Source organism: Kogia breviceps, chromosome 16 (genome assembly GCF_026419965.1).
Source record: "Kogia breviceps isolate mKogBre1 chromosome 16, mKogBre1 haplotype 1, whole genome shotgun sequence".
NCBI classification, from domain to species: domain Eukaryota; kingdom Metazoa; phylum Chordata; class Mammalia; order Artiodactyla; family Physeteridae; genus Kogia; species Kogia breviceps.
The window spans coordinates 16,422,233-16,449,427 of NC_081325.1; the positions used below are offsets into that span (position 1 = coordinate 16,422,233).

Genomic DNA, 27,195 nt, shown 5'->3' on the forward strand with positions numbered 1-27,195 from the left:
AGGTAGAGATAACAGAGGAAGGGGACAAGGTCCAGCTGAAAACGGGATGGGAACGGGGTCAGGAAATCACAGACAGCAAGCCACCTCCCTTTTTCACGCTACATGCACACAGCAGAAGAGTGAGCTTGTGGAGTGAGAAGAGCCGCCCTGAACTAGGCCTTCCTCTGGAACTTCAAGAAAACCAATTTCACACGAAAATTAGCAAGAGCAAGTATCAAGGTCAAATCCCACACAAAGTTATTACAAGAAAAAAGAAAATCAAGAGCAGAATAACATTATAGATAATGAAAGCACGCCAGAAAGACATGCTCATAGATCACATCAAAAGTTTACCTTTTATTTCAAAATGAGCTAATAGGTGTTAATAAAATGAGAGAAGCTGTGAAAGGGCAATATAAATCAGAAATGAGGTGACAGGACTCAGGAAAGAATTTTTTTAATCATTTCTGAAAGAAAGACTATACTAGACAAACACAAGAGGAATAAACACAACAGATAATATCTTAAGAGAAACAACAGGTGAAGAAGGAAATTTTTCTAAAATAAAAAAGAAACGAAGGAAAAGATAAAAAGCGTTTGAAAGAAAGTCACAAAGAGTGAAGATAGGCCGTAAAGCTGCAACATACAGCTGATAGGAGTCTCAGAAGAAAAAAAAAAAAAAATCTAAGCAATTATTGAAATTTAGAGAAAAACTTCCCTGAAATTAAAAGAAAACATGTCTGAAACCAAATACTGAAAGCATACTGTGTACCTGAGACTAACAATCCAGAATGACTAACACATAGACAGTCTAGAAAAATTATTATACAAAGCTTTATTTTTTTTTAAAAAATCCTTTGGGCGTCTAGGAAAAACAGCAAGTGACTTTAGAGAAGGGAGAAAATTAGTTTGTCATCACTCTGGCAGCAACACTTCATGCCAGACAAAAAACTGAAAGTCACATATGGAAGGCACTCGGGAAAGAAACTGTGAGCCAAGGATTACAAATCCAGCAAAACTGACCTTCCTGTGTAAGGAATACAAAGATGCCAGAACTCAGGGACTATTGTTCCCATGAGCACTTTCTGAAACATCTACTGCAGGATGAGCTTCAGACAGCCAGAATGAATCGAGGGAGGTGAACGTAAAGACTGGTGGTATCACACACAGTTACTTGTGCAAATGAGACTAAATGAGAGCTAGAGGGGAAGAGGGTACAGGGTGGCTGAACGCTCAGATGGTGTAGATACAGCACATCTATGTCTTACACGTGGGAAGAAAGGGGAGAACGTATACAAAAAAAATCCTTTTTAACTGTTTTAGTCATTATTCGCTAGTGTAGTCCCGAATTTGAATAGGAAGCATCAGTGTGACCTCATGAGGCACCTTTATTAGAAAAAAAAAAAAAAAAAATCCTAGCTCTTCAGTCCTAGAAATAAAGATCAACCCAAGAGGGCTGTGAATTCCTAGCAGGCAGACTGTGGTTATGAAATACCATTTCCCACTAAAAGAAACCAGAGCTTCTCAGATCATGGTGGATTCCAGATTCGGAGCAGGAAATATACAAGATGGTCCTGGAACTTCTGTCAACACCAGGCAGGAAGGAAGCTCTCAAAGTTCACCAGGTCACATCAAAACCACTCAGAAGCCAACCTGAAGAGGCTCCCACCGGCCAAAGACGGGACAATCTGAGCTTTAACTAGGACAGTAACTGCAACTGACTGAAGTCATCAAATATGTTAAAATGTATGAACTCATAATAATACGTGAAAAAACCTAATTAGTCACCTCGGGAGGATGATAAGGAACCAACTTATCATCCTGATAATAAAGGAAACGGCACATGTTCCGCGTTCCTTATAGGAGCTGTATCACTGAGTAGCCAAACAGTAATGAAGGGAAGCATCGCTTTAAAAAGTGTCCCAACAAATAAATGAAGAATAAATCACAGAGTACCACCATTTGCAACCACCAGTGACCCAAAGATCTATGCACTGAACATTGACAGCCATTAACATGATAAAATGAGACGTGATGAAGGAACACAGTGTCACCTCTAGTCTCAACAAAGGGCTCAAACACAAGTCTGAACAAGCCTCTGGATCCAGCTGCTAATGTGCAGGAAATACAAAGGACCAAGGAACACACACAACTTTACCATAAACACGCCCTCAGCAAAACGCAGACCACAGCACTTAATAGGTCAAATGCCCTTGGTCCCTCAACAAGAATCCATATCCAGTTAGTGGGCCCAGGTATGGCTCTTATGATGGTTAATTTTATGTGTCAACTTGACTAGATCGTGGGGTGCCCAGGTCTCTGCTCAAGCATTATTCTGAGTGGGTGTGTGAGGCTGTTTCCACATCAGGTTAGCATCCGAATCTGCCGAATGAGCTGAACAGTTACATTCAGATCGCCCTCCTGAATTGCCCTCTGGAGAGCCTAATGGAACAGAAAGTTCTCTGCCTGACTGATGAGCTAAGACATCAGTCTTACCCTGCCTTTGGACTGGGACTTAACACCACCAGTGCTCCTGGTTCTTAGGCCTTCACACTCCGGTTAGCAATTCTATCACCAGCTTTCCTGGGTCACCAGCTGGCAGCTTCCCACAATCACATGAGGCACTTCTTTATAATAAATCTCATTGTGTATATATAGGACAATATAGATATACAGATACCTGTATCTATATCTAGAGAGATAAAGATATCAGCATATCTATATCTATGTATCGGTATTCACATATAGATATCCAAAAGATATCCACAGCTGTGTCCAAAAGAATATACCCCCTATTTGTTCTGTTTCTCTGGAGAACCTTGACTAATACAGGTATTCAGTAACTATTTGCAGTTTAGACTTTATTTGATTGAGAGAAATCTTGGAAATTCTATAAGCAGCACTAATCAATGGAATTTTACTTACAAACTATTAGAAGAACTAAAAAATTACTTCATAAAATCATTTCATAAAAATCCAAGACCATTTCCATATAAACATGGGAAAAGCGGTATGTTTAGATGTATTAACTAACTGCCAAAATCTAATGTATAACTCATTTTCTTAACTAGAGTTCTTTCCCCTTCACTTGAATTTTCTCATATAGGATGAGGTTTCAGAAACACTGTAAAGTACAAGCTCAGGGGTGCTCTCCTAGGAGAAGTGATAAGCTGGTTTGAGCCATTCTTACTATCTCTGTGCCTGGTCCCCAAGTGGCCATCAGCATAAAACTGTGTAGTGTCTGGCCAGAGTCAAGGGCCGCAGAACAGCATTTTCCCCTCAACTAAGTTAACCAAACATCCAAAATAATCCAAAATAATTAATTATACATAGGACCTTGAATTCATTAGGAGGACCCTCCAATCAATCCCATCTAGACTTTAAAATTTACACACAATAATTCATGATGTTTTCTAACCTCACAGAAAAAAAAATTTGCATTTCTTTTAAATTCCTTTCTGGAAAAGATCTTAAAAACACATTTGGGCTAAATTATGCCAACCTGAAGCAGACTCCTTAAATGCAATAAGAGACTGGTGTGGCTCCAGGCAAACTAAATATATTACAATACACAGAACGGAGTTACTCACAGCTGTATCCAAAAGAATAAGAAAGATGGCTGAAAAAGACAGCTGACCGGAACTTGTGTAAGAATTACCTCAGAAATGTTTTTGTCAGTTTCTTTTCTTTTTTCTTCCAGTTTCCTTTCAATACCTACAATTCCTACAGCCCTTATTCTTCCTGGCTGAAAAACAAAAGTAGAAAATAAAACGTACGAAATAGGAAGGACACAATCTTTTGTAACTCACCATATTGTGTTTTCAGTGGTGGGAGAGAACCCAAGAAAACAGCACACAGTTACATTCAGTTTCCTTTCAAAATATTTGTCGGTTTATTGCCATACATAATGACCTTCAAATCATTATACAGAAAAACTGAACATAACAAGAGATGGTATATTTTACTCTGTATTTTAGATATAAATTAAATTTCCTCTTCATTTTTGTTCTTTGGCAAGCTATTATACAGGTATCAGATATTTAATATGGTCTCAAATGTGCAAAAAAATATAGGTAAAATTCTGGTACTTGACAATTATTATACAAGCTACTTTTATACATTTGAGTGTCTGTCCACGTTGGTGGTTAATTAGAATGGCCTGGAAAATGTCACCCAGTGGTACTGTCTGTTCTCTCAGATGCCACACTAATTATAAAGAACAGAATGCAGAAGGAGAATCTAACTTCTGCCACCCTGAAATTACCCTGGTAAGTAGTCAGGTATTATTACTAAGTGTCTACTATCTACAGAGCACTAAATTAAGTTCTGTGAAAATCAGTTTTTAATTAGAATATCATTATTTTGTTTCTGGCAAGTTCTACAATCATAGAACTCTTTTCCCTTAATGAAGATGCAAGTACAGAGCTGAAAATACTGGAATAGGAAACAGCTGAAAAAATACCTGGGGTCCTCTATTTGCTTGCAACGACTGGGAAACTGGCATATTCTCCCATCTTCTCTGTGTCATTTCCTCTGATAAACGCCTGTAAAACTGTTATGCACATGCATACACTTTAAGTGAGTCAGTCAGGCTGTGACATCCTCATACAAATCATTACTTAACATTTCTTTAGTTGGAAGTCTGTTTGGTCATTTGCAACAAGTCTAGAATTCTCAGAGACATCAAAGGAAATCAAAGGAAGTTCTTTCCTTGGGTCAACTTCAGAAAGCACAAAGGGGGAAAAAAAAGAAGGAACTGACCTTCTACATAAAGTGAACTATTCTCAACAAAGAGATGAGTGACAATGAAGTAAACAGACTTACTTTAAACAATCCTGCATGTGTGGATTGTTTTCAATCTGTAGCGAAACAGACACAGTGCCAAGAAAAATACACAACCGTTATCCATGAAGGAAGCTGAGAATAATTTGTCTAGTTAAAATGTGAGGCCAGGGCTTCCCTGGTGGCGCAGTGGTTGAGAATCTGCCTGCTAATGCAGGGGACACGGGTTCGAGCCCTGGTCTGGGAGGATCCCACATGCCGTGGAGCAACTAGGCCCGTGAGCCACAACTACTGAGCCTGCGCCTCTGGAGCCAGTGCCCCGCAACAAGAGAGGCCGCGATAGTGAGAGGCCCATGCCCCGCAATGAAGAGTGGCCCCCGCTTGCCACAAATAGAGAAAGCCCTCGCACAGAAACGAAGACCCAACATGCAAAAATAAATACATAACCTACCCCCAACCAAAAAAAAAAAAGAAAAGAAAAAAAAAGTGAGGCCAGATATGAGGGCCTACGCTCATAAAAATCAGCTATATTTTTCAGCTACATTGAGAATGACTTCAGTTAGTCACTTAAATTTGCTCAGTGCCTGCTGAGCAAGGAACACTGGGTCAGGTGCTATACAGAAAAAGAACATAAATAATTTATGATCTCGATGGGGAGATAAACACACACTTATAAATGTCGGAAGAATACTTACATAGCAACTTATTAATCAGAACATATAAACCATGATACTATGGAATAAGAACTTAAGCGATTAGATTTGTATGGAGTTAATAAAGATAGACTGCCTGATGTAACGCTGGTGAACTTTCAGATGCTGAGGCAGTTAAACATGTCACTGCATTATACTCTGTCTTTTTATCCAAACGATAACACTGAACACTGAACTAGTAGCCTACCTAGTGTGGTGACTTAGCCTGTTTCCAGCCTCCACTCTTTCCTGTGACTACATCCTCCTGCCTCCCGTTCCCACTGAAATCTAAACTTCATATTCTCCACTGATAAGGCTTAAGATATCATAAAAATTTTATTGTAAAAATATGGTAAAAACTGGTATGCTGCACAATATTGCCTTCCATCCTATTAACAAACAAACAACAACAAAAATACGTACAAGTACACATTTCTAGTCTGATTGTATTCATAAAGAACCTTACCTCAATCTGGCCGTGTTCTTTGAAGGACAGCTTGATGTAGGAGTTCCTACTACTCTGGAATGGGCCGGGTTCTTTGTTAGAAGGAGCTGGGTGAAGGTGAACCACTATTTTGGCACTAAAGAAAGAGCAAATGTTTTTTTAAAATTCACTAATTCTATTTTCATCACTTCTAATCTATTTCAGATCACTTAAAATTCGTGTAGAAACAAACAACATTCTGAAAGGAATCCTTTTAAGGTCTCTATCAATTCAGTATTAATGAACCTTTCAAAATTATCTCTACTTACAATCTATAAGCTGTGAACCAAAAAATTCAAATTACCCGCGCTATAGACTAAATAAAAATGTGGTTTTAGGCAGTAAGTTCAAAATAAATTTGCAGAACTTGGGGTGGTTTATGAGATTGGTTTATGATTAGGTTTTCCATCTACCGAGTCATCCCCAAAGGCTACCAGGGGGCCTATAATTTCTGCCAAAGCATACAACCTTACTCATTTGAAAACAAAATGTGAAAACTTATCTGTGTAAAACTGGCCAGCTGACATTTTATTAAAACTCCATCCAAAACTAACATTCTACAGTGTCATTTCTGGAAAATGCCACTCAATCAGCAGCATGATCTAGAGAGCTTTCCCACAGCAAAAACAATTCTCAAAATGCCGCTACTCCAGGATCACAAACTATCATGATCTTTATGACTACTGTTATCTTCTATGCCATCAAAATACCATTATATTTGTTGAGTTTTATAAGTCTTTGTTTCCCAACCAGCTCAATAAACAATCTTCTATAAATATTAGCAAAACTAAAAACTAAGTATCTTGCATACCTAGCTTAGAGCTTTTTCTTTATGACCACATTATAGATACACCTATTACTCAATATTACTTTGTTTAGGCCCATACAGTTGCCTAAATATCACCCTAAAACTGAAACACCACATGTGGGGCCTCCTTGATGTAACAAATGTTTTGGTTAGTGAACTGGGGCCAGGCTTCTACGGACTCTTCATTGGTTCCTTCGTGATGAACATCTTTAAGTGAGGTGAGCAAATAAAACTGTGTAAGCAGACTCACGGGACTGTGTGAAATGAACTGTCAGGTAAACAATAAAACTATGCAAATTAGGATCAGGTGACTAAGCAAAAGCATCATATACTCTTTAAAACTAAAAAACCTGAGCCCTACCTATCAGAATTTGTCAAAGGAAACCCAATGAAAAGTTACAAGATGATACAAAATTAAGTTTAAACATCCCAAAGTCAGAATAAAAAGATCCATGCTAATTTTTTCATATATTCACTTCTTGGGTGATTCAATTACCACATTTCACCCAGTTTAAATAAAATCCACCAATTCAAAGAAGCATCTTGAGTACAGAGATGTTAAAAGGTGAAAATGCACATACATCTTTGACTCAGTGAGATATGGTAATTATTTGAGAGGAGGAGCTGGGAGCTAAAGAGAATATTTGAGAAAAGTCAACCTGGCATATTATCGAATTCCTCCTCACTGGAGATGTTTAAAAATAGACACTAATGTGAAGGTTAATATTTAACTATTTTTGTTATACAGTTTAGATTTCCTTCGAACACAGCAGAGAAAAAGTCAAATGATCTGGAACACCTTAAAGTTTGTAGAACTTTTTTTAAAAATTTAAATGGTCATTTTTTAAATGTGATTTTTAAAAATTAATTAATTAATTATTATTATTATTATTTTGGTTGCATTGGGTCTTTGCTGCTGCGCGCAGGTTTTCTCTAGCTGCGGTGAGCGGGGGCTACTCTTCGTTGTGGTGCCCGGGCTTCTCATTGCGGTGGCTTCTCTTGTTGCGGAGCATGGGGTCTAGGCGCACAGGCTTCAGTAGTTGTGGCACACGGGCTTAGTTGCTCCATGGTATGTGGGATCTTCCCGGACCAGGGCTCAAACCCTTGTCCCCTGCATTGGGAGGCAGATTCTTAACCACTGTGCCACCAGGGAAGCCCAAGTTTGTAGAACTTAATAAGGAAAGCAATATATAAAGCAGTATATACGAATACTAGGTATCACTATGTTGTACACCTGAAACTGATATAATGTTGTATTGTCGATCATACCAAAAAAAAGAGAAAAAACTCAGTAAGATGGAGAAAAGTGACAAGGTGTAAAATATAAATCAGAGAAATAGCCTACTCTAAAAATCTATGCCTTGTTAATCTTTTCAAAATATTGGTTAGTTTCTTTTATGTCAAATAAGCAATCTTTTATGCTAGCTACAACATTATAATTAAGGATGCACTGCATTTCCAGGGAAGTTTAACATTTGTTTCACTTCTACTGAAGGATCTAAAACTACATTAAAGCTGAAGATAGGCCCACATGGAAAAAAATTCCTTATCAGCAATATTTGTTCATAAGTTGCCCTCAATCACATGCATGTAAAGTATAAAGCCAAAATGTTTTATATACTTGAATAAACAGAAACGTTTTAACCTGTGGCTTTAAACCAAGGTGAGCACATCTCCTGGTCTGCCTGGGACAGTCCAGTTTTATGTGTGCCTGATCTAATTATAAGCAGTGTCTCTTATTACTCTAAGAAATGTCCCTGTTTGGACAATAACTCCTGTGATACTCTATTCAACACTGATATCTGAAGAAGTCGAAGTTGAGAAACTTTATGGTCAACTAGAAATAGGAGCCAAGTCAAGTATTTTTCTCAGATGGGTCATTTATGATTTTAAGTACTGAATGATATATACACAGACACAGAAAAGCAAATGTCTGGGGACCTCCCTGGTGGTCCAGTGGTTAGGACTCTGTGCTTCCACTGCTGAGGGCCTGGGTTCAATCCCTGGTTGGGGGACTAAGATCCCGCAAGCCGTGCGGCAACCCCCCCTGCCCCCCAAAAAGCAAATGTCTGTGGAAATATATACAATGACAGCCTGCCCACACTTATTTATTATGACCTGAGGATATTACAGCAACTTTAGTACTTGATTGATGCTTTAAGAATGACTTCCATTTATCAATGAGTTTTTTTTTTTTTTTTTTTTTTTTTTTTTTTTTTTTTTTTTTTTTTTGGTGGTACGCGGGCCTCTCACTGCTGTGGCCTCTCCCGTTGCGGAGCACAGGCTCCGGACGCACAGGCCCAGCGGCCATGGCTCACGGGCCCAGCCGCTCCGCGGCACGTGGGATCCTCCCGGACCGGGGCACGAACCCGTGTCCCCTGCATCCGCAGGCGGACTCTCAACCACTGCGCCACCAGGGAAGCCCTATCAATGAGTTTTAAGTAGGATAATACCTTCTTTTTTTAAAAAACATATTTTTCCCCAGTTTTGAGATATAATTGACATATGGCACTGTATGAGCTTAAGGTATAGAGCATAATGATTTGACTTACATACATCATGAAATGATTACCAAGAGTAAATTTAGTGAACATCCAATACAAAATTAAAGAAATAGAAAAAAAAATTTTCTCCCTTGTGATGGAACTCTTAGGAGTCTCTTGATAACTATCACAGATAACGCGCAGCGGTGTTAATTACATTCATCATGTTGTCTTCAATACATCACATCCCTATTGCTTATTTATCTTATTGCTGAAAGTTTGTGCCTTTTGATCACCTTCCTCCAATTTTCCCTGCCCCCCACACCCCACCTCTGGCAACCACAAATCCCATCTCTTTTTCCATGACTTTGGTTGTTTCTTTTAGAAGTATAACTGACCTACAATACCATGTTAGTTTCTGTTACACAACAGGGTGATTCTATATTTCTATACATTTCAAAGTGATCCCAGGATAAGTCTAGCTACGCTGTGTCACCATGCAAAGCTATGACTTAGCTGCTGACCATATTCCCCACACTGTACCTTTCATACCCATGATGCATTTATTTTGTAACTGGAAGTTTGTGCTTCTTAATCTCCCTCACCTATTTCCTTCCTCCCCCAGGACAATACTTTCTTAGGGGAGCTCTGACCAACAAACACACTCATCTGATTCACTTGCACACGCGCAGCCACGGCCACGACTGACTGAGCAATGACTCAGCCAAGTTAACAAGGACAGCTTGACTGGAAACGCTCTTGTGCATAAAGACTGTAATATACAGACCTTACCTCTTCCCAATTCCAGCTGCCTGTTCTTCAATGAACACGATTTGGGAAAGAGGAATGGCCATGCAGCATTCCTGGGAGGGAATCCAAAGAAAACACGACCTGTAAGACTCGTCAGAAATCCTTGTTTTATAGATTTAATGGGGTGCCACATACCTTTGAGGTCCTTAGTAATTATAACAATAGAAAATAATAGTGTTATTTTATTCCTTAAATAAACGTAAGGAAAAACTGAATGAAGACAATACTGTGGTAGCATTTTGCTGCGTGGAAGAACATAAGAGGTTTAAAAGCAGCTGTAACTACCTTTGTTTTTACAGGAGCTGTATCTTTTAAACAGTAGTATTTATATGAAAATTGTTTACGTATAATATCTTCTTATATGGAAAACAGAAAATAGAGCAGGTAGATCAAAATGACTTTAAAGGGTGTGTTATAGAGCTGATTTTTCCTCTTTATAACTTTCTATATTTCACTCACCCACCCAGGATTAATTTTTAACAGAAAATACTAACGTGGCTTCCCTTCATTAGTATATCTGATTTTTACAATTATTATAAAGCACTGGCATTTAATAGGTCTAACGGTTTTGATATTAGCTCCTTTACACGATAATCAAAAAAATTATACTAAGATTAACTTAATTTATAAACATATGGTTTAAGGACGCCTACCCCTCCAAAAAAGATTTCTTTCTTGAATCTATATTTCTTTAAAAAGAATTAGGCAGCATTACCATTTCTAAGGCATGCATCATCTACCAGGCCAATATCACCAATGAGGGGGAAACGTTGGTTCTTGGGGGGCAAAAAGAGTCAGAGTCTGCAGCAGTTAGTGACATGCAAAGAGCCTCAGTACAGTATATAGTTTACCGGTGGAATTAAAATTTCATGGGGGAGGCAGCCAGCAATTTAAAAAATAACAGAAAAGATTGCTTCTTTTACTGGCAACACAGAAATTTACACACAAATACACGAAAGCACACACACACATTCAAGGTAAAGCTCTTTGGAATGAAGGTATCAGGTCTATACATATCACTGAGTCCTCTCTTCCTAGAAATGTGAAAACTGGCGGGGGGCGGGGGTGTGGTTCTCCTTTTGCTGAGTGACTGAGAGGCAGTTCATCTCAGTATCTAGGTAGAAGCCTGCACTTCGCAGCAGACCTCCAGACGGGTTGTTTTCAGGACCCCTGACTGATGCGGACACTTGGGTGTGAGGGAGAATCTGATTAGTGTTTAAAAACCAGGAACCCCCAGGATTCTCCGTACAGTAGCTGCAGACTGTGCTAGGGTTGAATGACGGACCAGACCCTAACTCCTCTATCTGTGCCCCATTCAGAGAGACCATATGGAACAAACTCTTTGATATCTGCAAACAAAAATTTATCACATGTATTTATAGTTTTGCCAGAAAGAAAAAAATAATCAGTGACATAAAACCTAGAACAGAAGCAAAAAACTCGATCTTACATGATTTTTCTGATCTCTCCAAATTAGACGGTGCGTACTAAGAAGGAGGGTACCAGCATCAAATTTTATCTAGAAAAACAAGATCATCACAAAATATTAATAACATATCACTCAATGTGGTCCAGATTTTCTTCCCCATGAATTGCACAATAGTAAGTCAATCACATAAATAAACATTTTAGAATTAGATTTATCACAAGTTAAAGAGAAGCAATGCTACACACTTTATAAGCCTTGCTAAAATGAGGAAAAAACTGGGCTTCCCTGGTGGCGCAGTGGTTGAGAATCTGCCTGCTAATGCAGGGGACAGGGGTTCGAGCCCTGGTCTGGGAAGATCCCACATGCCGCGGAGCAACTAGGCCCGTGAGCCACAACTACTGAGTCTGCGCGTCTGGAGCCTGTGCTCCGCAGCAGGAGAGGCCGCGATAGTGAGAGGCACCGCGATGAAGAGTGGCCCCCGCTCGCCGCAACAAGAGAAAGCCCTCGCACAGAAACGAAGACCCAACACAGCAAAAATAAATAAATTAATTAATAAACTCCTACCCCCAACATCTTTTTAAAAGACAAAAAAAGTAATATGCTGTTGAAAATCTGGAAAACATTTTTTTTAAGTCTAAAAAAGAAAATGAAATCATTTGTAATCAGACCAGGCAGGGTGTGTGGATATAATCTTAAAATAAAATGAGACCAAGATATTTATAGTTTTATAACTTGCTTTTTTTCACTTAGCAGCCTATGGTTAGCCACTGCCTCATGCTGATTTGGGCGTGTCATATTTAATTAACCAATCCCTATGGTGGACATTCAGATTGCTTCCAATTTTTCCCTATACTACATAATAATAAATAATATATATATAATACTACTGAGATGCACATCCTCGTTCATTATATTTTTATGCATCTCTGATTATTTCCCAAGGGTAAATTCCTAAAAGCTGAAAGAAGATACACATTTTCTAAATCTTCTAGTATAAGCTGGCAACTTGCCACTTTACACACCACTAACCTTCTTACATTACTTTTTAAATTAGCTGAGGCTACAGACGCTTCTGTGAATTGAAACAAATGACCTGTACAGACTGCTTAGGAAAACAACATATTATCCGGTCATAAGGGGCCCATGAAAACTGTGCCTGTATAAACAAGCAAGAGGCACTTCAGCAGTGGAAACAGCAATGGTTTGGCTCCACCCATTGCTAACTGTGTGACCTCGGACAGGTCGCAGTTTTCTCAACCTCCTACTGAGGGTCTCAGTGTACTCATCTTCAGAGCATGTTCCATAAACATACATAGAACATACACATTACACTACGGAAAGGGTCTGGCACTGGTGACTGCTGAATTTTCGAAGCGCTCCAGCAGAGTGAACAAAGCACACAGTCTTTGGGAGTCTGATCAACAGAGATTTAACTCCCAGCTCTTCTGACAACTAACTCAGTGGATCTTAGGGCAAGTCACTGTTGCCTCTGAGAGTTCTTTTCTCATTCAGTAAAATACTCACCTCACATGCCCATTGAGAGGATTAAGTTACGTAAAGCTCCTGGCACGTAGCAGGTACGCTGCTTATTCAAGGTTTTGTGTGTTTGTTTCTTTGTTTTAATGTATTTCTCCCCCACAGTGCGCCAGAAGATACAAAGGAGAGTAGGGAGAGTCCACTGGTCCTAGCCCTGCATCTACTGGGGAGCATGTTGGGTGCAAAGCTGAGAAGGCCGTGCAGTCTGCACCGCAGCACCGAGACCACGGGAGCTAGTGAGAGATTCTGAAAGGGCACCTGCTCGGATCCGGAGGTTGATGGGTGCAGCTTCCTGGAGTCCTCAGACCACGTGAGGTCTGGTCCCCTTCCAGCAGACGGAGGAAGCCAGGACGCAAGACTTCCCCCAGGAATCAGTCTGGCCCTCAGCCACTCTAGGGACAGCCCAGCAAGTGACTGAATAGATCCAGCCCAGGGACCACAGTGGTGAGCAGGACTTAGAGCTTCGCTTAGGTTTCAAGACACCCATAGCCCTCCCGCACCACCCCCAGCTTGCAGAACAGTTAAGAATTCTTGACTAATGACAAGGACCTACTGTATAGCACAGGGCTTGTAATAACCTATAATGGAAAAGAATCTGAAAAAGAATAGATATATCTGCACAACTGAACCACTTTGCTGTACACCTGATGCTAACACAGTGATGCTAACACAACACTGTAAATCAACTATACTTCAATTTAAAAAGTTATAAAAAAAAGAATTCTTGATGAGATCAAAGGGTCTCGAGTAAGTATTTCCCATGACGTTTTTCTTAATCCTCTCACCTCTCTAGTTGTGGTGAGCCCCCGCTCACCACAACTAGAGAAAGCCCGTGCGCAGCAACGAGGACCCAATGCAGCCAAAAATAAATAAATAAATTTATTTTTAAAAAAACAAAAACATACCATAGTTATCTTTTGTGCAGCCAACATGTCCCTAATTTGCATATTGGAATTCCATAGAACAACACAGTGTGGGGATCTGCAAAAGCTAGACGGCCAGCAGGGAGTGGCCTTGGAGGAGACTTTGAAGACCCATCTGTCAATACCCATATTCGGACCTGAGGGTGCAGCCAAGCTCCAAGCCCCCTAGGAAGGGCAGGTTGATAAAGCTTCCCATTCTCCCCAGTTCCAAAGGTGTAACCTCGGTTTACAACAAAACATTGAGCTTGTCACTCCAACCAAAACATGCAAACCCAATTTGAGATCAAGTTAATAAAAGTACTGAAGCAGTAAACAGAGTTAAGGCCAAGCAAATTATTTAAGAAAAAAAGAGCTTGACTCAATAATGGAAACACGGGAAAATGCCCTCCAGGAGGGAGAGCCCCTGGGCCCCCGGTGCCTCCGATGGCTGTGTAACTAACCCCTGCCCTCCACCCCCTAGAAAGGAAGCCTCAAGCTTCTGTAAAGCACAGACAGGAAGAGCTCTGGGTCCAGAAACTTTTGCGAAACTACAGGAGGAAGTTTCTCTAAGGAAAGGAAGGAGAGGTAGCAAGTGAAAACTTCTGGAAACCACAAATGCTAGTGAGTAAATGGGTTTTTAATTTTTTTTCCAATTCCAGTTTATACATTTCATCCAGAACAGGATGATAGTTTGTCGTCTGACGGAAGTCTCCAGTGAACGTTAATATTTCTGTGAAATACTGGCAATATTTCTCCTTTCAATATGCAAACACACCTCCTAAGGTTTCCGCTTGGATTACCAGGCATGGCCTACTCCATCCCTCGACAAAACAATCAAACCGCCTTTCTACTGTCACTCCCAAACAAAAAACAAACAAAACACAGAGCCTACAGCCCAGGTGAGCCTACAGCCAAGGCGTCCCAGGAGAGGCTAACTCCTCTTTTCAGAAATCCTTTTAAAGCCACCCCCCTCCCGCTCCGGCCGGGACCGCCTAGTCCCTCGGGCTCCCCCAGGTCCCAGCGCCCGAAGTCACGCCCGGTTCGGGAGCGCAGGACCCGGCAGCCTCCGGACAAAGGCGGAAACGGCCTGCCCATCGCCCGCCCGCCGCGATCGGGGCGAGGAATCAGGGTTCCCGGCCCGCGCCCGCCGTGCCGCCCGAAGGCGTCTCACCCCGAGTGGGAAAGGGGCCGCCGCCCGACACGCCCGCCCGGAGCCGTTCCCAAGTCGGGCCGGAGCCGGGCGCTGGGCCGGCGCGGACTGCGGGGGCGGCGCCGAGCGGCGAGGCCGGGCCAGCGAGTCCGGGTCCGGGAGCGAGGCCGGGCCGGCCGCCGCCCTACCTTCTCCTCGCCGTCGTAGATGCGCACTCCCCGCTGCTGGATCACCAGGGTCTCGTTGATCTCCAGGAGGCCGCTGGTCCACACGAAGCGGTCCATGGCCGCCCCCAGGCCGGCCTCCGCCGCTCGCCCGCGCTGGCGCTCCCGGCGGCGAGCCGAGTGCCGGGCAGCCTGCGGCGCCCCCTGGCGGTGGGCGGGGTGGAGGCCGGCAGGGAGGTAGGCAGTCCTGCCTGAGCGCCCTGGAGAACGCGCGCTGCCCCGGGGGCGCCGAGGGACGTGGCGACGTGCTTGGCGCGCCCCCTGGCGTTCCTTCCTCCAAGGGCCCGGTGGGGCCATCCACCCCATCCTTTGTCCAGCTCAGGCACAAACACAGTTTACAACGGACTTTGAGGGAGCCCAAGCCTCAGCTTGGACTTTCTTATTGTGCTTTATTCCTGCGTATTTGTGCCGTTTTTTTGTCAGTGCCCAGCATGCTGCCATGTTCATTAAAGGCTGTAAATCATAACTTTTTTTTTCCAAATGAATATTCATGTCCTGAATTGTTTTCACACAGCTTCAATCAGTATGTAAGTACTATTTTGTACTCTTCTTTTTTTCCCATTAAAATCATTTTCATTTAAGGGACTTTCCTGGTGGCGCAGTGGTTAAGAAGCCGCCTGCCAATGCAGGGGACACAGGTTCGAGCCCTGGTCCGGGAAGATCCCACATGCAGCAGAGCAACAAAGCCTGTGCGCCACAACTACTGAGCCTGCACTCTAGAGCCCGCAAGCCACAACTACTGAACCCACGTGCCACAACTACTGAAGCCTGCGTGCCTAGAGTCTGTGCTCCCCAACAAGAGAAGCCACTGCAATGAGAAGCCCGCGCACGGCAAAGAAGAGTAGCCCCTGCTCACCACAACTAGAGAAAGCCCGCATGCAGCAACGAAGACCCACTGCAGCCAAAAATAAATAAATTTATTTTTAAAAAATAATAAAATAAAAAACTACAATGAGGTATCATTTCACACCAGTCAGAATGGCCATCATTAAAAAGTCTACAAATAATAAATGTTGGAGAGGGTGTGGAGAAAAGGGAACCCTCCTACACAGTTGGTGGGAATGTAAATCGGTGCAGCCACTATGGAAAACAGTATGGAGGTTCCTTTAAAAACTGAAAATAGAGCTACCACATAATCTAGCAATCCCACTCCTGGGCATATATCCCTAGAAAACTCTAATTCGAAAAGATACATGCACCCCAATGTTCATTGCAGCACTGTTTACAATAGCCAGGACATGGAAGCAACCTAAATGTCCATCAACAGAGAAATGGATAAAGAAGAAGTGGTACATATATACAATGGAATATTACTCAGCCATAAAAAGAATGAAATAATGCCTTTTGCAGCAACATGGATGGACCTAGAGATTATCATAGTAAGTGAAGTAAGTCAGAAAGAGAAAGACAAATACCATATGATATCACTTATCTGTGGAATCTAAAATATGATACAAAGGAACTTATTTACAAAACAGAAACATAGAAACAAACTTAAGGCATAGAAAACAAACTTAAGGTTACGAAAGGGGAAAGCAGGGGCTGGGTGTGGGGGGATAAATTAGGAGTTTGGGATTAACAGATTCAAACTGTCATATATATATACATATATATATATATGTATATATATATATAAACAGGGCTTCCCTGGTTGCACAGTGGTTAAGAATCTGCCTGCCAGTGCAGGGACATGGGTTCGAACCCTGGTCTGGGAATATCCCACATGCCACAGAGCTACTAAGCCCATGCACCACCGCTACTGAGCCTGCGCTCTACAGCCCACGAGCCACAACGACTGAGCCTGTGTGCTGCAACTACTGAAGCCCACGTTCCTAGAGCCTGTGCTCCGCAACAAGAGAAGACACTGCAATGAGAAGCCCGTGCACCGCAACAAAGAGTAGCCCTTGCTTGCAGCAACTAGAGAAAGCCCATGCGCAGCAATGAAGACCCAGTGCAGCCAAAAATAAATAAATTTATTTTTAAAAAACAACCAATAAGGTCCTACTGTATAGCACAGGGAACTATATTTAATATCTTATAATAACCTATAATGGAAAAGAATATGAAAATATATATATATATCCATGTATATGTATAACTGAACCACTTTGCTGTACACCAGAAACTAATACAACATTGTAAATCAACTATACTTCAATTAAAAACAACAACAACAAAAAGAACCTCACCATCACTAATCATCAGAGCAATGCAAATCAAAACCGTAGGGAGATACCATCTCACACCTGTCAGAATGGCTATTATCAAAAAGACAACAAATAACAAGTGTTGGCAAGGACGTGGAGAAGGGGAACTCTTGTCCGCTACTGGCAGGAATGTAAATTGCTGTCACCACTATGGAAAACAGTTTGGAGAGTCTTCAAAAAATTAAAGGTAGAACTATTATATGATCCAACCATTTCGTTCCAGGTATTTATCTGGAAAAAGTGAAGACACTAATTCAAAAAGATACCTGCACCCCCATGTTTGTTGCAGCATTGTTTACAACAGCTAAGATGGAAACAACTTAAGTGTTCTTCAGTGGATGAATAGATAAAGAAAATGTGTCATATAATACACACATACAGTGGAATATTATACAGCCATAAAAAGAATGAAATCTTGCCATTTGCAACAATGTGGATGGACCTTGAAGGGATTACATAAGCGAAATAAGTCAGAGAAAGACAAACACTGTATGATCTCATTTACATATGGAACTCCCCCAAAACATGGAGACAACAGACTGGTGGCTGCCAGAGGTTGGGAGTTGAGGGTGTGCAAAATGGGTGAAGGGGGTCAAAAAATACAAACTTCCAATTATAAAATAAATGACATGGAGACAGCATGGTGACTATAATTAATAATATTATATTTCATATTTGAAAGCTGCTAAGAGAGTCAATCTTAAAAGTTCTCATCCCATGAAAAATATTTTGTAACTGTGTATGGTGACTTATATTAACTAGACTTCTTGTGGTGATCATTTTGCAATATACGCAAATATCAAATCATTATATTGTACATCTGAAACTAATATAATGTTATATGTCAATTGTACTTCAATTGTTTTAAATGTTAAATAAAAATCAAAACAGGGAATTCCCTGGCGGTCCAGTGGTTAGGACTCCACACTTCCACTGCAGGGCGCATGGGTTCAATCCCTGGTAAGGGAACGAAGATCCCGCGGCCAAATAAAAAAAGAAAGAAAGAAAGAAGGATCCAGTGCCTTGCTTGCTCTTTGTTTTTGTTGACATCGGAGCTACTAGTTGAAGAAAATGCTTTTCATTGGGCCTTAATAGAACAGGAGTAATGTCTGTTTCTTAAAAGGCGAAAAAGTAAGTAATAATAGTATGGATGTTGTATCTATATGAGTGGGTCAAAAACAAGTAGCACATCCCAGACTTGATGTTGAAAAGATACTTTCAGAGCTTGCAGGAGAATGAACATCTTCCAACAGTTGCTCAGACACTGGCCACAGAGCACCCTGCATCAGTGACTGCAGCCTGGGGATATCAAGGCCCTGATGTGCCACAATCTCTGCATCTTACTTTAAAATTCTTTTATCTTCTGTAGGTCTTTCAGAGAAAACCATCTGTGAGGACATAATCCGAATCTAAAAGATCCTCTATACTGAAATGGCAACAGACTTTTCCCCTGTAACCTTCTGGTTTTCTGAAAGAAGAAAAAGTGAACGTTAGAAGTTGCTCATCTTGGTAACTATGAAGTGAGACTTATTAAACAAAATACCCTCTGACAAAAGTTTTATTTGGGGAGTTTGGGGATTAAGAACAATAACAATGATTTTCTTGAAAATTCCTTCATTCTGAATACAGTTAAGTTAAGGCAACATAACCCTAGAGTAAGACAAATGCTAAGATTTTTTTCTCCTTTTCTCAGGTTCATGCCTGCTTCTCCAATTGGCAAAAACTAAGACCTTTCAATCAAGCTTAGCAACCTGGAGCTCCTTTGGTTTTTTATTTGTAAAAATAAACTTCTGTCATTAAAAAAAAAAAAAAGTGATGTAAAGCATCTTAGTATATAAACCTTATCTAGCCCAGATCATTTCTTGATGCCCTTCCCAGTGATAAATTCTATGATCTGAGTTTCAGGAAGATACATTTTGACTCAGTACAGTAAAATGCTTTATCCTCCTTGGAAATTCCAAGATGGGAAAGGGCTGCCTCTGAAATTCATGGGTTCCTTCCCAGGCTGTGTGCGCTGCATGGTCACTTACTGGGGACCCTGGAATTGATACAAACTCAGATTGAATGTCTGTGACTCTCATAAAAGATGTTTTGCAAAGCGCTGTGCAAATGAATATGAAAACTTGATTGCAGAGGGTGTTTGGAGACTATGAACATTCAAATTAACCCCATAAAAGGATTGTTAAAACCCATAATTCAGAAAGTTATCAAAGAGTTTCAAAAAAACAAAAACAGAAAACACTTGTGGATCAAACAATTTCACAGGTGAATTCTTTTAAATCTTGACAGAACAAATAATTATTTTAGCGCTTAAGTTTTCCAGAGCACAAAAAAAAGGAAAGTTTCCAAATTCCTTTTGTGAAGCCAAAAAAACACAATCTAAGTGTAGTTTATCCAAGGAGGACAAATACAATTCAATATTAGGAAATCTATTATGAAATTTAACCCACTGATAGATCACAGAAGAAAATTAAATGATCATCAAAGAAATAGTAAAAGACATTTGATTCAATTCAACATCTATCCCTAATTAAAAAACAAAACAAAACAAAAAAACAACAACTTAGGAATAGGCAAATACTTGACACATTGAGAATCTTGTCCAAAAACACAGTTGAGCACAATCTCCTTCCTTCCTTCCTTTCTCTCTTTGGGGTTCTTTTATTTATTTAGGTATAATTTATGTATGATAAAACTTACCAGTTTTTACTAAGGAGGTAAAAGACCTGTGCTCAGAAAACTATAAGACACTGATGAAATAAATCAAAGATGACACAAATAGATGGAGAGATATACCATGTTCTTGGATTGGAAGAATCAATATTGTAAAAATGACTGTACTACCCAAAGCAATCTACAGATTCAATGCAATCCCTATCAAATTATCAGTGGCATTTTTTACAGAGCTAGAACAAAAAATCTTAAATTTTGTATGGAGACACAAAAGACCCCGAATAGCCAAAGCAGTCCTGAGGGAAAAAAACAGAGCTGGAGGAATCAAACTCCCTGACTTCAGACTATACTATAAAGCTACAGTAATCAAGACAACATGGTACTGGCACAAAAACAGAAATATAGATCAATGGAACAGGATAGAAAGCCCAGAGATAAACCCACTCACCTATGGTCATCTAATCTATGACAAAGGCAAGGATATACAATGGAGAAAAGACAGTCTCTTCAATAAGTGGTGCTGGGAAAACTGGACAGCTACATGTAAAAGAATGAAATTAGAACACTCCCTAATACCATATACAAAAATAAAATCAAAATGGATTAAAGACCTAAATGGAAGACCAGACACTATAAAACTCTTAGAGGAAAACATAGGAAGAACACTCTTTGACATAAATCACAGCAAGATCTTTTTTGATCCACCTCCTAGAGTGATGGATATAAAAACAAAAATAAACAAATGGAACCTGATGAAACTTAAAAGCTTTTGCACAGCAAAGGAAACTATAAACAAGACGAAAAGATAACCCTCATAATGGGAGAAAATATTTGCAAATGAATCAATAGACAAAGGATTAATCTCCAAAATATATAAACAGCTCATGCAGCTCAATATTAAAAAAACAAACAACGCAATCCAAAAATGGGCAGAAGACCTAAATAGACATTTCTCCCAAGAAGACATACAGGTGGCCAATAAGTACATGAAAAGCTGGTCAACATCACTAATCATTAGAGAAATGCAAATCAAAACTACAATGAGGTATCACCTCACACCAGTTAGAATGGGCATCATCAGAAAATCTACAAACAACAAATGCTGTAGAGGGTGTGGAGAAAAGGGAACCCTCTTGCACTGTTGGTGGGAATGTAAATTGATACAACCACTATGGAAAACAGTATGGAGGTTCCTTAAAAAGCTAAACATAGAATTACCATATGACCCAGCAATCCCACTACTGGGCATATACCCAGAGAAAACCATAATTCAAAAAGACACGTGCACCCCAATGTTCATTGCAGCACTATTTACAATAGCCAGGTCATGGAAGCAGCATAAATGCCCATTGACAGACAGATGGATAAGGAAGATGTGGTACATATATACAATGGAATATTACTCAGCCATAAAAAGGAATGAAATTGGGTCATTTGTAGAGACATGGATGGATCTACAGACTGTTATACAGAGTGAAGTAAGTCAGAAAGAGAAAAATAAATATCGTATATTAATGCATATATGGAATCTAGAAAAATGGTACAGATGAACCGGTTTGCAAAGAAGAAATAGAGACACAGATGTAGAGAACAAACATATGAACACCAAGGGGGGAAACCGGGTGTGGTGGGGTGGTGGTGGAATGAATTGGGAGATTGGGATTGACATATATACACTAATATGTATAAAACAGGTAACTAATAAGAACCTGCTGTATAAAAAATAAATAAAATAACTTACCAGTTTTTAAATATGCAATTTCATAAGTTATGACTACCATTATACATAGTCATTATGTAAAGAATATTATCATCACCCCAAAAAGTTTCCTTGGGCCCTTTGTATTCAACCTTTCCCAGCCCCCCCACTTTGTGGCCTCTAAGAACCACTGATCTGCTTTCTATCACTATTGTTTTGCCTTTTCTAGAATTTCATGTAAATGAAATCATAAGGTCTGTGGTCCTTTGTATCTGCCTTCTTAAATGTAATGCCATGTTTTTGAGATGCATTCATTGTGAGATAGAAAATATATATTGGTCTCTGCCCCCAGTTACTGGCACAGAACTCCTGTAACGCCTGTAAATTCCTTAGTGATGAGGTCACTAGGAGCATCTCATGCTCTAATGAGGCAACTCTGGGTGGGCTCCTGGATGGCTCCTGGATGGGGGCTGGTCACCGGAACAGCCAAGTCATGATTAGAAGCTTGGAATTTTCAGCCCCCATCCTCACCCCTAAGATAGGCTGGGACCTGGTACCCTTTACCAGAGTGCTTGCACTTGCACCTGGACAAACGTCTCTTCCAGCAACAGAATCCAAAGAAACTAAAATAACAGCATGCATGCCCCAGCTGGGGCAATTATGAACAATAAGATACAAAAAGGCCACGAACCAACCACCATTTCCGAGGTGCCGAGAGCAAAAGCAGGGTACTGGGTGTGATCCTTGCACACAGCACAGCCAAGGGGGTGGGCAGACCACCCAAGTTATGCCTCACGCCCAACGCACTGATGCACCCCTACCCTCACTCCATTTAAGGAACCAGCACGCGCCCCTTCGGGGAGCGAACGAGTGTATCTGCTTCTTGTTTTCTCTCCCTCATGCTGCAGCACAGTCCCAATAAAAGCTCACCTGAATTTCTCATCTGGCCTCGTTAATTTCTATTGATTAAAGAGTCCGAGGGCCTGGGTCCATAACACCCCCAGTTCTCTAGAGAAGGGAGAGGGGCTAGAAAAAGTGTTAATAATTACTCACGTCTCTATGAAGAAGCCTCCACAAAATCCCAATAATAGGAGATTCGGAGAGTTTCCAGGCTGGTGAGCACATCCACATCAGGAGGGTGACGCCCCTCAACTCCATGGGGACAGGAGCTCCTGTGCTCAGGACCCTCGCATACTTTACCCTATGGATCACTTCTTCACTTCATCTTCATCACCCTATGGCTGTTCATCTGTATCCTTTGTCACATCTTTCAATAAACTGGTAAACGTAAGTTAGTGTTTCTCTAAGTTCTGTGAGCCACCCTAGCAAATTGATTGAACCCAAGGAGGGGGTCACCGGAACCTCCAATCTCTAGTCGGTTCATCAGAAGCACAGGTGAGATAACCTGGGCTTGTGACTAGCATCTGAAGTGTAGGGGGTGGGGGCAGTCTTGTGGGACTGGGCCTTTAACCTGTAGGAGCTGACACTAACTCTGTAGTGTTAAGAATTGAGTTAAATTATAGGACAGGGCTTCCCTGGTGGCGCAGTGGTTGAGAGTCCGCCTGCCGATGCAGGGGACGCGGGTTCGTGCCCCGGTCCGGGAGGATCCCACGTGCGGCGGAGCGGCTGGGCCCGTGAGCCGTGGCCGCTGAGCCTGCGCGTCCGGAGCCTGTGCTCCGCAACGGGAGGGGCCACAACAGTGAGAGGCCCGCGTACCGCAAAAAAAAAAAAAAAAAAAAAAAAAAAAAAATTATAGGACACCCAGCTGGTGTCACAGGGAAGTGCTTATTGGTGGTGGTGGGGGGAGGAACCTCCAAATATTTGGTGAGCAGAAATGTCAGGAGTGAAATGTTTCGTGTAGAAGTAAAGGAAACACACCGGAAAGAAACGCGGTAGACAAGGACTGTGTTTATCCCCGCTTAGGAGGGAAAAAATTGAGTTTTTCCATTTTATCCGTGTTGTTGTGTTTATCAGCATTTCGTTCCTTTTGATTTCCAAGTAGCGGTCGATTATACGGCTATGTCACAATTGGTTTAACCATTCATCCATTGATGGAGATTTGAGTTATTTTCTGCTTGGGTCTGTTATGAATGAAACTGCTATAAACATTCGTGTACATTTGTTTTCCTTTCTCTTGGGCAAATACCCAAGGACAGTAATTGTTGGATCGTAAGGTAAACGCATGTCAAACTTTGCCTTCTTCTGTAGCTATACACTTTTTGTATTAGTACCAGCAGTGTAGGAGAGCGTTCCGGTTCCTCGGCGAAACCTTGGTAATTCATCATTTTAGTGGCTGCATAGTGAGTGGTATTTCATTATGAGCAGAGATTGAACCCAGACCACAGCAGTGAAAGCCAGGGAACTCCCTCATTGTGATTTTAACTGCATCCTTTTTTAAAAAAATTTTTTGGCCATGCAGCCTGGCACGTGGGATCTTAGCGCCCCCTGCGTTAGAAGGGTTGAGTCTTAACCACTGGGCCGGCAGGGAAGTTCCTGCATCTTCCTGATGACCAGTGACGTTAGGCATCATTCCATGTGCTTGTCTTCAGTTCCTATATCTTCTTTGTGAAGTGCAATTTTCTTGCACATTTAAATAATTTTGTCAGAGTTCTTACGTACTCTAGATAAAAGTCCTTTACGCAAATGTTTTGCAAATATTTTCTTTAACTCTGTAGCTTACTTTGTAGTTTTCTAAAGAGTCTTTTGAAGAGCAAAAAGTTCTTTAATGAAATCCAGTGTATTGTTTCTTTTTTAGTTCCTGTTGTCTCCTGTTTAAGAAATCACTAAGATTTTCTCCTGTGTTTTCTTCTAGAAGTTTTATAGTTTGGGTTCTTTCGTTTAGGTCTAGTTCTATTTTGAGGTTTACTTTGGTTTGTTTTGTGAGGTTTTTTTTGTTCAAGGGGTGAGGTAAGGGTCACGGTTAATATTTTGTATGTGGATATCCAGACGTCCCGGCACAATTTGCTGGAAAGATCATTCCTCTCATCCATCAGGTTGTATTAGAAACTTTGTAGAAAATCAATTGGCCACAGACGATTGAATATATTTCTGGAATCTCTATTGTATTCCAGTGATTTTTTTTTTTTTTTGTCTTTCCTTACACCAGCACTACACTGTCTTGATTACTGTGGCTTTATAATATATCTTGAAATCAGGTAGTGTAAGTCCTCCAACTTTTTGTTTCAAAATTGTTTGCCTCGGGCTTCCCTGGTGGCGCACTGGTTGCGAGTCCGCCTGCCGATGCAGGGGACACGGGTTCGTACCCCGGTCCGGGAAGATCCCACATGCCGCGGAGTGGCTGGGCCCGTGAGCCATGGCTGCTGGGCCTGCGCGTCCGGGGCCTGTGCTCCGCAACGGTAGAGGCCACACAGTGAGAGGCCCGCGTACCACCACAACAAAAAAAGTGTCTTTAAACGATACCTGTCTTGGAATGGGTGAGTCTGGAGATTAGAGCAGAATTACCAAATTGGAAAACCTCACCATCTCAGCCTATTGAGATCTTCCACAGTTTCATTTTAGTCGCTTTGTTTTTTTAACCACTCCCACTTTTAAAGATACTGAAATTCACATATCGTAAAATTAAGTGAACAGTTCAGTCAGTGGCATTAATACATTCACAGTGTTGTACAACCATCACCTCCACTTAGTTCCAAAACATTTCCATCATTCCAAAGTAAAGCCCCTTACCTGTTAAGTGGTCTCTCCCCATTCCCCTCAAACCCCAGTCCCTGGCAGCCCACAAACTGTGTTATGTCTCTATGGATTTATCTATTCTGTAATTTATTTATTTATTTCTTCGGGGCTGCATTGGGTCTTTGTTTCTGCTCACGGGCTTTCTCTAGTTGCAGCGAGCAAGGGCTATTCTTCAGTTGCCGTGCGCGGGCTTCTCATTGTGGTGGCTTCTCTTGTTGCAGACCACGGTCTCTAGGTACATGGGCTTCAGTAGCTGTGGCACGAGGGCTCAGTAGTTGTGGCGCACAGGCCTAGTTGCTCCGCGGCATGTGGGATCTTCCCGGACCAGGGATTGAACCCATGTCCCCAGCATTGGCAGGAGGATTCTTAACTACTGCACCACCAGGGAAGTCCCTTGAGTCACTTTTTACCTGTTCTATTTTGTTAAACTGTTCTCCGTTGTTTAATGGGAATCCCTGGTTACCCAACCTGTCTGATGAAACTTTAGTAAATAATCAACAATATTCACAGTAGTATCTAAACAGCAGTGATGTCTTAGGGATGGTGATGGGTGCTGGTTGGCTGTTGGTCCTCCCAGAGTTAGCCTTAAGTGTAGGCAAAGTTACACTAAAAATGGGACATTTCATCAAGAAAAGAAAACTACAGACTATCCCAAATTAACTTCCCAAACTAATTTAGCAAGATGCTAGAATAAAATGCTGATGGAAAAAGCAGGGAAAGATGGGAAACACTGACCACAGTTGAGAACCATCTGTGGAGGCCCTCACACATGGGCAGGGAAGATAGAAGTTGCATCTTGTCATCTCTGTCTACACGTTTAAAACCTGGCTGAAACAGTCTAGCTAAAGCTAAACCTAGCTTCAGTGATCAGAAAAGCCGAAAAATGGTATGACCCCTGTGCTTAAAACCAGAAAGGCACAGCCCATAACTCTCCCTCTCTTCCCCCCCCGCACCACCCACAAAACCATCTAGCTCTGAGTTATTTCATTCTGTCTTATCCATTGGGTGTTTGTGAGGGTTTTATGAAGGTAATATTTTTAGATGAGGACTGAAAGATTATGGCAGCACACTTAAACGTACAAACACACAAAATGAATACAACAAATGCTGATTTTACCTTCACAGGATTATTTTAAAAAGGTCTATCCCCATTTTAGCCCTTTCTCTTCCTCTCTTTTTCTCATCTGGTAATTGGGTAGTACAGAGGAAAGGAGACCCTAATTTCAGTTCCTCTTTGCAGTCTGTGCAAACGTGGACAAGTAACTTCTGAGCCTGTCACCTTATCTGTGAAACAGAAGATGATAACTTTCCACTTCAGAGCTGTGATGCCGCAATGAAGTAATATTTGTGAAAAGGAAATACACATGCTCTAGGTACAGTAGTGGGTGCTTATAATCCTCCTCCTCACTGAACACTCCAAACAGCACTTTTCTCCTCTGCCTTCCTCAATGCACTGTGAGCGTCTAAAGACGAGGGCTATCTGCTACTGGGCAGGGACTTAGCTGTCCGACTCCTCCCAAGTTGCCAAGTCCAGGACAAGAGCGCTGTTTATGTTTGAAAACCTAGGGATTCAGTCCCGAGAGGTCCTAACTGAACTGGGCAGTCTCCAGCCCAGCTCCTGCAGACACAGAGCAGGCCCCGCCC

General features: G+C 41.4%; 1 protein-coding gene across 1 annotated transcript in view; it reads right to left on the reverse strand.

The window, feature by feature from the left end:
* The window catches only part of VPS36 (vacuolar protein sorting 36 homolog), a 28,293-nt gene extending 12,868 nt beyond the window's left edge, over window positions 1–15,425 (reverse strand). Inside the window, exons 1-6 of the mRNA XM_059041639.2 lie at window positions 15,244–15,425; window positions 11,489–11,557; window positions 10,021–10,091; window positions 5,920–6,034; window positions 4,442–4,531; window positions 3,638–3,724 (exon numbers count right to left, since the gene is read on the reverse strand). Coding sequence (XP_058897622.1) covers window positions 3,638–3,724; window positions 4,442–4,531; window positions 5,920–6,034; window positions 10,021–10,091; window positions 11,489–11,557; window positions 15,244–15,339 — 528 coding nt within the window. The 5' untranslated portion in view covers window positions 15,340–15,425. The remainder of the gene's footprint in view (window positions 1–3,637; window positions 3,725–4,441; window positions 4,532–5,919; window positions 6,035–10,020; window positions 10,092–11,488; window positions 11,558–15,243) is intronic.
* Between the last annotated feature and the right edge of the window lie 11,770 nt (window positions 15,426–27,195).